The sequence below is a fragment of the Panthera uncia genome, chromosome X (genome assembly GCF_023721935.1).
Source record: "Panthera uncia isolate 11264 chromosome X, Puncia_PCG_1.0, whole genome shotgun sequence".
Lineage (NCBI taxonomy): Eukaryota > Metazoa > Chordata > Mammalia > Carnivora > Felidae > Panthera > Panthera uncia.
In genome coordinates, this window is record NC_064817.1 from 1263647 (window position 1) to 1273955 (window position 10309).

At 51.5% G+C, this 10309-nt stretch overlaps 1 protein-coding gene across 3 annotated transcripts in view; it reads left to right on the top strand.

Moving 5' to 3' along the window:
- The window catches only part of XG (Xg glycoprotein (Xg blood group)), a 31917-nt gene extending 22044 nt beyond the window's left edge, over positions 1–9873 (top strand). For 2 of the 3 annotated variants that reach the window (XM_049643345.1, XM_049643346.1), the window contains exons 7-11: positions 1985–2035; positions 3893–3934; positions 5668–5703; positions 6819–6935; positions 8299–9873. In XM_049643345.1, coding sequence (XP_049499302.1) covers positions 1985–2035; positions 3893–3934; positions 5668–5703; positions 6819–6935; positions 8299–8315 — 263 coding nt within the window. In that variant the 3' untranslated portion in view covers positions 8316–9873. The other variant, XM_049643347.1, reaches the window with a different exon arrangement.
- Positions 9874–10309: the final 436 nt, after the last annotated feature.

Sequence of the window (10309 nt, forward strand, 5' to 3'; positions counted from 1 at the left end):
CATATACACCTCTGGATACATAAGTCCCTGTATCTTTCTTTATGTATATATTCCTTTATATATATTTACACGTACATCTTTATATACATAAGATGTATGTACATATGTACATACATAAGATGTATGTACATATTTTGATATATTTATACTTATGTATATATCGTGTTACATATGTTTACATAAACACGTTTATATATGAATATATCTTTATATATCTTTATGTATATGTACCTTTATATACATATGCACATATTTATATGTCTTTATATTTATCATATATCCGTTTTTATATATATATGCACATTTATATGTGTATGTACATATTTATACATCTCTGCATATACACCTTTTATAAATACATACGTGTTTATATACAGTGTGTATACATACCTTTATATATGTGTTTCCATATATCTTTATATTTATGTATATATATTTGTATGTGCACGATTATAGATAGACTTTATATCACTACTTTTGTACATATCTTTATACATGTGTATAGATGCATTTTTATATATGTATATACATACCTTTATATATGGACATATACACAGCTTTATATATCTGTGTATGTATTTTGAGTGTATATATACTGTTATATATGGGTATATTTTTATATATAGTTATTTGTATATCTCTATGTATACTTATATACCTTTATACATACATATGTATACTTTTATGTGTGTGTATCATTATATATGTAGTTTTAGATAAATATATCTTTATTTGTGTATATGTATATTTATCTGTAGGTATATTTTTATATATAGTTACTTGTATATCTGTATGTATACTTATATACCTTTATACATACATATGTATATTTTTATATGTGTGTCATTATATAAGTAGTTTCAGATAAATAATATCTATATCTGTGTATGTGTATATCTACTTTTACATATGTAGATATGTATATTTGTGTGTATATCTATGTGTGTGTATTTATCCACACACACACCCTCACACACATACACATACACACGTGCATAGAAAGCTCTCACGCAGTGTTTTCTGTGTGACTGGAAAGTGACCCCCTTCATAGGCATTTTCATACATGAATAAAAGCACACGCACTCCACGAGACAGACGGGTGCTGTGTCCGCCAGGGGGTAACGTATGAGGCTCTAGTGCACGGCTGTGAGGTTTCTGCTGGGTCGAGTTCTGCGTGTCCAGAAGAGGTACGTGAGGACTTCTCCCCGATACCTTGCGGAGGGGCCTCTTTGTCATCTGGACGACCAGGATGCACACACGCATCTTTTCTGCAATGTTGGAACGCCACCAACAAATAACTTTGACTCGTTATTGCAGTAATGATCACACGATAATAATGCGTAGCCTTTGGTACAGAGCACTGATGGTGGGGACCGCCTTCCCAGCCTTCCTTCTCAGAATGGTGACCCTGTGTCTGGGTCTCTGGTCCTGCTCAGATGTCTCTGCAGGACAGGGATGGATGCACCTGCATTTATCTGGTGCCATCAGGATACGTACGTGCCCTCTGAAGGCACAAACCTTTTTCTTTTTTGTTAATTTTTCAAATGTTTATTTTTGAGAGAGAGAGAGTGTGTGAGCAGGGTAGGGACAGAGAGACAGGGAGACACGAAATCTGAACCACGCTCCAGGCTCCAGGCTCCGAGCTGTCAGCCCGGAGCCCGACGTGGGGCTCGAACCCATAAACCGGAAGATCATGACCTGAGCTGAAGTCTGATATTTAACCGCCTGAGCCCCGCCAGGCACCCCGCACAGAGCTTTCTGTGGGGGTGCCTGCCTGGGCATGAATTTTCCTACAGAAAGCTGTGACTTTGGGAGCACCCTGGGATGTGCCCTCATGGCCCCTGTTCTTGGCTGCCGTATGGGGCTCCCTTTGGGGTGACTCCTGGGCATGGCTTGGTGCCGTCACCAGCGACCCAAGCAGACGCCTGCTGCAACCCTGTGCGTCCCAGCAGAGCGCAGCTGAAATCTGCCTTCTGTCCCACAGCTGGCGGTGGTGGCTACTATCCCAACAATGACGGCCACGGAAACGCCTATGGTACGTCCAGCACTTGGGCCCCTCGGAGGGCGAGGGCGGCAGGAGGGGGTGTCGTATTTCCAGGGCTCCTGTTTGCATCCCCACAACAATTTCTTCCTGAGGTCTTGGGTGTTGGCTCTGTGCTGGTGTGAGGGGTTTGGAACCCTGTCTGCACTGACCCTCTGGCTGGCCTGCCTCCTGCCCTCCAGGGACCCAGGTGTGCACGCAGGTAGTGAGAAACAGAGCAGCTGACACTAGGGGAACAGCAGCCGGTGAATCGGTGTGTGCGGGGATCTTTGTTACGCGGCTCAGCGGCTGACCATTACAAACAGAAAACACTCTGGGCGGGCAGATCCTGGCAGGAAGGGAGGGAAGTGTCCACAGCAGGAAGTAACGGGGGTCTCGTCTACACTGAGTGTATCTCAAAGTAAGCGGGCGATCTTGAAACTCTCAGCCGTTGTCTGCTTCTGTAAGGGAAGACTGACGACAAAATGTCATGCTGGGAAAAGAAAACACTACGGATTGTTTTTTTCCTTTTTTTTATTGGAGACACAATGCACGTAAACATTGTATTCATTCTATGTATATAAAGTAACAGTTCCCTATTGGTGACATGTTGCAAAATTATTGGGACTGTAAGTCCCAATGTGGTCCCGCATCGCATTGGGATGCACAGTTACAAATTTTATTTATTTTTTTTATTCCGAAATGAAAACCTTTAAGATTTACTTCCTTAGCAACTTAAATAATTTAGTGCTTACTTATTTTTGAGAGACAGCATGAGTGGGAGAGAGGCAGCAAGGGACAGAGACAGGGGAACGGAAGCAGGGTCCTCGACACCAGAGAGCTGGATGCGGGGCTCGAGCCCACGAACCGTGAGATCACGACCTGAGCCCAAGTCAGAGGCTGAACCGACTGAGCCACCCAGGCGCCCCCTTCCCTTAGCAATTTTGAGATGCGATACATTCGCATTATGATGTGATACAAGGTCGTTAATCAGGGTCCCCGTTCTGCCCATGACGTCCTGGGGCTTATAAATGCAGACTTGTCCCTCTGATTTGGTTCACCCGTCAATTTACCAGTCAAAGGCAAAGCATGAATTTACTTTTCTCTTTGTCATTGGTTACGGGCTTTCAGCATCAGAACTGAATGGAGTCACGGTCTGGTGGGTTGCGACTGATATGGGTGCATTTGCAAGGCATCGGGGTCCTCTTGGAGATGTGGTCCGTGAATCTCCGCAGCCTTGGGATGAGGAAATAATAGTTTACGGCCCGTTTTACAAAGTAAAGGTGACAGGGACAGACATCCGTCACCCCGTAGATGGCCCTGTCCCCATAACACAATGGGAAATTGTCGGCCAAAAGCAGATGCCATTTTTAAGAAATTGTTTTCAATGTTTGTTTATTTTTGAGACAAAGAGACAGAGCATGAGCGGGGGCAGGGGCAGAAAGAGAGGGAGGCACAGAATCTGAAGCGGGTTCCAGGCTCCGAGCTGTCAGCCCAGAGCCTGACGTGGGGCTTGAACTCGCGAGCTGTGAGATCATGACCTGAGCCGAAGTCGGACGCCCAACCGACTGAGCCATCCAAGTGCCCGGAAAAGAGATTTTTTTCTTTGAAACTTGGCAATCATCATCACATGGGGCCCCTGATCCTCTGGGGTGAGGGGTTCCGAGCCCCGTGAGCCGAAGGCCGTGCAGTGTGGCCTCAGCTTCCAGTCCCCTGCGGTCAGAGGCCACGCCGTGGCCTCGGTTGCACGGGGAGGGCGGCCTCGCCATCTCCCCAGCCTCACGCGGCATCTTGGGTCGGGTGTGCTGCTGTTCTCGGTGCCGCCCCAGAAACTTCCGGGGTTCCAGTTCACGTGCTCTTTCTGTCCCGCAGGAGGAGGGCGTTCTAGACCCAACTCTTACGGAAATAATTATGGTAAAGGGATTGTTTCGTTCGCGCCGTGCGAGGACGGGCTGTCCTCGGGGAGAACTAACACCGACTGCACGCTGGCGGGGGGCGGGTCGCATTGTGTCCTGTGTGGACACCAGGTCACCAGCTGGGTCTAACTCGTGTGCTTTTCTCGTCAGCGAAGTTGTTTCCCTTTCTTGGAAGGAAGTGAGCCCTGCTTACAGTTCGTAATGTGTCTGTGTGTGTACGTGCATGTGCGTCTGCGGTAGTGTGCAGTGTGCGTGTGCAAGTGTTTCTTGCACATGTGTGGCCGTGTGCGTGTGTGTGTGGAGGTGTGTGTGCATGTGTCTGGTGTGCGTGTGGGCTTGTGCATGTGTGGTGTGCGTGTGTACGTGTGGGTGGGTATGTGCCCATGTGTGGAGGTGTGCGTGCACACGCGTGTAGATGGGCGTGTACATGTGTGGAGGCGTGTGTATGTGTGGTGTGCGTGTACGTGTGTGGAGGTGTGAGCGCACACGTGTGTAGATGGGCGTGTACATGTGTGGAGGTGTATGTGGGTGTGCGTGTGCACTTGTGTGGTGCGCGTGTACGTGTGTGGAGGTGTGTGCACATGTGTGTAGATGGGCGTGTACATGTGTGGAGGCTTGTGTGTGCACATGTGGGTGTGGGTGTGCACGTATGTGGAGGTCTGCGTGTGCCCGTGTGTGAGGTGTGTGCACGTGTATAGGCATGTGTGTGGGTGTGTACATGCATGTAGGTGTGCATGTGTGTGCATGTACATGTGTAGAGGTGTGCGTTGCACTGTGTGTAGATGGGCGCGTACATGTATGGGGGCATGCACGTGTGTGTGTACATGTGTGGAGGTGTGCGTGTGTACATGTGGGTGTGCGTGTGCCCGTGTGGAGGTATGTGCACGTGTGTAGGCATCTGTGTGGGTGTGTACATGTATGTAGTCGTGCACATGTGTGTGTACATGTGTGGAGGTGTGCGTGTGCACATGTGTGGTGGGCGTGTACACGTGTGTAAGCCTGTGTGCATTTACACGTGTGGAGGTGTGCGTGTGCACGTGTGTGGTGGGCGTGTACACGTGTGTAGGCCTGTGTGTGGGCGTGTACATGTGCCGAGGCATGCACGCATGTGTGTGTACATGTGTGGAGGTGTGCGTGTGTATGTGTGGAGGTGTGCGTGTGCACGTGTGTGGAGGTGTGTGCACATGTGTAGGTGTGTGTGTGGCTATGTACCTATGTGGAGGAGTTCACGTGTGTATACATGTGTGGATGTGTGCACGTGCACGTGTGTAGGCATGTGTGTGGGTGTGTACATGTGTGCAGGCGTCCACGTGTGTGTCCATGTGTGGAGGTGGGCGTGTGCACGTGTGTAGGCCTGTGTGTGGGAGTGTACACGTGCGGAGGCATGCACGTGTGTGTGCTTGTGCGTGCGTACATCGGTTCGTGTGTGCACATGCATGCATGTGAGTGGAAGCTCACATCTGTTGCATATGTGTGCATGGGCACGTACCCCGACCCCTGACACGGAACCTGCACCCCCGTGTGTCTCCACCGCGGCCTGCCCCCCGTCACCATGTCGTGTGGCGTGCACACCTGCTCCCCCTGTGGCTGTCCCCGCCTCCCTGGGAGCGGGAGGCTCCCCGCGATGGGGGCCTGTCGTGCGCTGCGCTTGGACCCGCGAGCCCAGCGCCCGGGGCTGGACGCGCCTCGGAACACACTCATGACTGTGTGCCCTTCCCCTTCCCCTTCCAGGCGGAGACGGATACTCCACGTACGGCAACCAGCAAGGTAACGGGTCGGGGCCACGCCCCGCGTCTTTAATAAAAACACGCTCTCACGGGGCGCGCGAGGCCCGCGTGGTCCCCGCCTCTGGTCTTTGACGGAGCACCTGCCGTCTTCACATTGGGAAGGAAGGTCCTGAACAGCCCTGTGTGCCTTCGGGGGGGCGGTCAGCGCCCCGGGGGTTCAGGGAAGGAGAAAGGAGGGCGCGCGCCAGGCCGCCGGATGCCTGGTGGCCGCGAGGGCACGGTGGGGATCGTGGGCCTGTGTCGGTGCCACCGAGGGCTGTCCTTTGCTGAACGCACAGCTCGGGAGGCCGAGAAGGAGAACAGGAAGGAGGGCACGGGCGCTGTGCCCTGTGAAGCCCCCAGAGCGCACGGCCGGCCCCAGGGCAGGGGTGCAGTCCAGGGGACCGTCGAACATCCGGCCCAGACACACGGCTGCACGGAATGTATGGGGTCCCGCAGCAAGAGGGGGGGGGGACGATGGCAGGCTGGGGTGGGGTCCGGGCACGCGAGGCTTCCCTCCGGTGATGATATCCAAGCCAAGGTGCCATGGGGGCCAAGGATCCCTGCCTACGACCCGCCAGGGGGTCGACCGGGCCTGACACAAGACGCAGGGGGTCGGTGTCCACACAGGCAACGACTTCTCTTTCCAAGTGTTGACTTTTGTCACGCGAGGTCCTGCATGGGAGAAACCAAAGCTGTGCGGTAACCTTCCCTTGAAGGCGTCAGCCTGTGGGGTGTGAATGAGTCCAGACCTGTGGCTGTCAGGACACGTTTTGGTTGAAGAAAAAAAAATTTTTTTCTTTGGCCTGCATAAACATTCTACTTCGAAAACAGTACAAACCCGTCAAATTCAACAGGCAGACGAAAAACCAATCAAATGCCTCTCACAGGCACCGTTCTATCTTGAACGTCCTGCACGGGGAAGATGTGCTTACTGATCTCCACGCGGGGTAGGCACAGAACCCTTTCCTCTAGCTCCTCGTTCGGATTCTATGTATTTTTTTTGTCCGGAGTTGAGGGCAGGGAGGGCGGGACGTGAGAATGTGGAGGCATTTAACACGAACGGCTTTCTCGCGGGGTGTTTTCTCAGAACCTCTCGGTCTCTCCACCTGGCAGGTAACACGATAGCGAAAATCGTGTCCCCCATCGTGTCCGTGTTGGTGGTCATGCTGGTGGGTGCTGCCACGGGGTGGTTCCAACGAAACAGGAGGAGAAATTGTTTCAGGACAAGAGGCAAGTGTCTCGAGCTGGAAAGCTCCTTCCGGAGCCTGTCACTCAGCAGGGCTGTTTCTGGTGACGGCCAGCCTAGCACCCTGGCATGAGGACACGGTTTTCACTGGGGGTTTTTGCGAGGGACACATGGGGACTTGGGAGAAGCCAGCACACGTGGTTTTCTGGTCCCACTTTGGGTACAGGCTCCTGGGTTTGGAGAATTACCCGCCCAGCTGGTGGCGGTCCTTGGGGAACAGAGTGGTCAGTGAAGGGCCCTGAGGACATCTCTGCGGGGAGGGTCCTGGGACAGACACGGGGGCCTCTGTTGTGGAAACAGCAGCTCCGAGTTTAAGCGACAGTGTCTTGAGTTTGGGTCCCGAGAGCCCCCTGCGTCTGACGGGGTCTGGGATTTGCAGGGAGTGTCTGCCCTCCCCTCCCTCCTGTCCCTAAGGTCGCTGTGAAAACCAGCCTTCCAGAAGGGATGTCAAAACCCCAAAGCCTGCCCGGGGCCTCCCCCTGCTGGCGGATGCGGGCTGTTGACCAAACGCAGGCTGGGACCAGCCAGCCTGCGTCTCCGCTGTCCCCGGGTCCCCCCAGAAAGTCCGGCGGGGGTGGGGGCGGGAGAGGGGGACCGAGTCCATGAACAACGTGTGGGCGTTGGAGAAGCAGGACTGTAAAGCCGAACTGGGTTTTATTTTATTTTATTTTATTTTTCATTTTTTTAAATGTTTATTTATTTTTGAGAGAGAGAAAGAGAGACAGAGACAGAGTGTAAGCGGCCGAGGGGCAGAGAGAGAGGGAGACACAGAATCCCAAGCAGGCTCCAGGCTCCGAGCCATCAGCACAGAGCCCGACGCGGGGCTGGAACCCACGAACCGTGAGATCGTGACCCGAGCCCAAGTCGGACGCGTAACCTTCTGTTCACACTAGGGACCTCAGACAAGCAAGGGTGCACACGATGTGGTGAACTGGCCCCTTCTAGGGGGGATGTGGTGCAGTGCACAACCTCGTGAACTGTTTGTGTGCCACAGCCCCACAGTTGGCCTAGCACAGCTTGTGGGGACACGGTTATCGGGTCGGGCTGCCACTTACAGGGTGACAGACACCCGTGCCTTTACAGTGGGTTGTTTGAGCATGATTCACATTTATTTTGTAAACTGAAAGGAATGAAAGCACCCGCATCAGAGACTTTGAAGGTTAAGAAAACCACATCCCTAAAAAAATATTAGCTGTGACCAAAAAGATAGAGTGGCTTGTTCGTTGAGGGTGTTCAAAGCCCTCAAGAGCGGAAAGCATAAAAAGGGTGGTAATACTTGAAAATCAAGCCACAGAGGAGTTTTCTTGTCCTTGGCGGTGACACTGTGTTCCCCGTCTTCCCTCACAGAACCAGAGCATGTGTGACGGCTTCAGGATCCTGCGGTTGCTTTGAGAGAAGCTCAGTGTAGACGAGGTCCCCGAGTATTGCTCCCGTGACAGCTCCTTCCATTGCGGACGTCATCGCCACCCTAAAGCATCTCTGTCTGGAGGGGACCGACCGCCTGACAAAGAATTTCTGATCCGCCGGATGGGGGAGGGGGGTGTTTATAAAGATAAGTTAGCCAAGCCTTGGGTCCTAAGAAGACGGTCTGATCTGCACGTTCGATGACTCCTTTGGCCAGATTGCGAGGCTGTGGTGGGTTCCCCAGAACTACCTCACGGTGCAGGATGCACACATTGTCCCAAAGTACAACGGGAGTGCAAAGGCATAAGGGGTCTCGGGCTGTGGGGTGCTGTCTCCTTCTGGGGGTTTCAGGGGACCCTCCGAGGGTTTCCAGCGGGCTCTGGGGAGAAACCTGATCCATGGGAAGTCTTCCTCAAGGAGCCAGCACCCCCCCTTCCAGCTGGAACAGCAGGATTCCCGCTGCTCAGTGCTGGCCGTGACCATGTAACCCTTATTTGCACACAGTAAGGCTGGCATTTCCACTTGCTGATGCATACACTCCCCGATGTGCAAGACATCGTGGGCAATCTGTGCAGACTTTTTCTCTTTTTTTCCTGCGAAATCTTACGATTTCGGTATTTTGGGAAGGGAGAAAAATTGGGGCCGGCAGTCATGATTTGTGCCTGTTGAGTCTTCCCGTATTATTTTTCATGTGATAGTCTGTAGGCAACTGTGTTGAAGGCGATGGCATCCTTTTCCTTGGTTTCTACTTTTTTCCGCCCCTTTTTACTGGAGTAGAAAATTCTAAGTCCTCAAGCATCTAAAAAGCATACTAGGTATTTGCTTCTATTTTAGTGACATTTTAGGGGAAGCTGGGAAAAAGGAAGGATTTGGGCTCATTGAGAGTTTCGTCCAACTAACGTAAATGCTTATAGGACTTTCGGAGTTTGCCCTAAATATCAGCACTGAACATAAAGACAGTTACTGCAATCCGGAACTCATCAGGAGGGCCCAGGAAAGTCCTAAATTGTTGTATGCACCACGCTCATGGTTATGGACTGGGAGGTAGGTCTCCGGGGAGGACTTGAATGCAGAAAGACCTAGAAATAATTCCCCAAATAGAAAAGAGAATTTACAGCTAACGCTCTTGATGTGATGTGACTCATATGTGATTGCAGCACTTTCAAGATGGCCGTGGTTCCCGTCTGGTTGCTATCGGGATGGGAATGTCCTCCGACGTTTCTCCAGTGTCCCCATCGAGGGACAAAGCCTCGTGGCCCCAACACTCTTTCTGTACTCTTTTCTGCGGGTTTCGGTAGGAGTTTATTTTGAGTCTTGATAAAAAGTATGCGTGTATGTGGACAGACAGACACATGCACACCGTCACAGACACTCCTGGACGGAATGGAAGCATTCGTAACGACATAACGTCCATCGGTTTCCTGTAACTGCCATAAGTACATTTTTATCGTGTAAAAGAAATGTAAAAAAAAAAAAAAAATAAAGTAAATGTAAAAGGAGAAAAGAATCAACCCCAGGTTGATGGCTGTCTTCTTTGTTTCCCACCGACGTTGATGAAACAGCACTGGAAAATAAAAACCATAAGGCAAGTAAATCCCCTCCTGGGCCTGGTGATGTGTCCATTGGGTGTGTGTTCTGTCTGAGATGGTCTCCGCTCCATCCCGGGGGACCTGGCAGGTATCTGAGGACTGGGTGGCCTTCCTTCACCCCTCCCCCCAGAAATGTTGAGGTTGGCACCATTTGGAATAAGACGGATTATGGGGCGCCTGGGTGGCTCAGTCGGTTAAGCATCCAACTTCTGCTCAGGACGTGATCTCGCGGTGGGTGGGTTGGGCTCTGTGCTGACAGCTCGGAGCCTGGAGCCTGCTTCACATTCTGTGTCTCCCCTCTCTCCACCCCCTTCCCTGCTCACGCTCTGTGTCTCTCTGTCTCTTAATAATAAATGTTAAAAAAA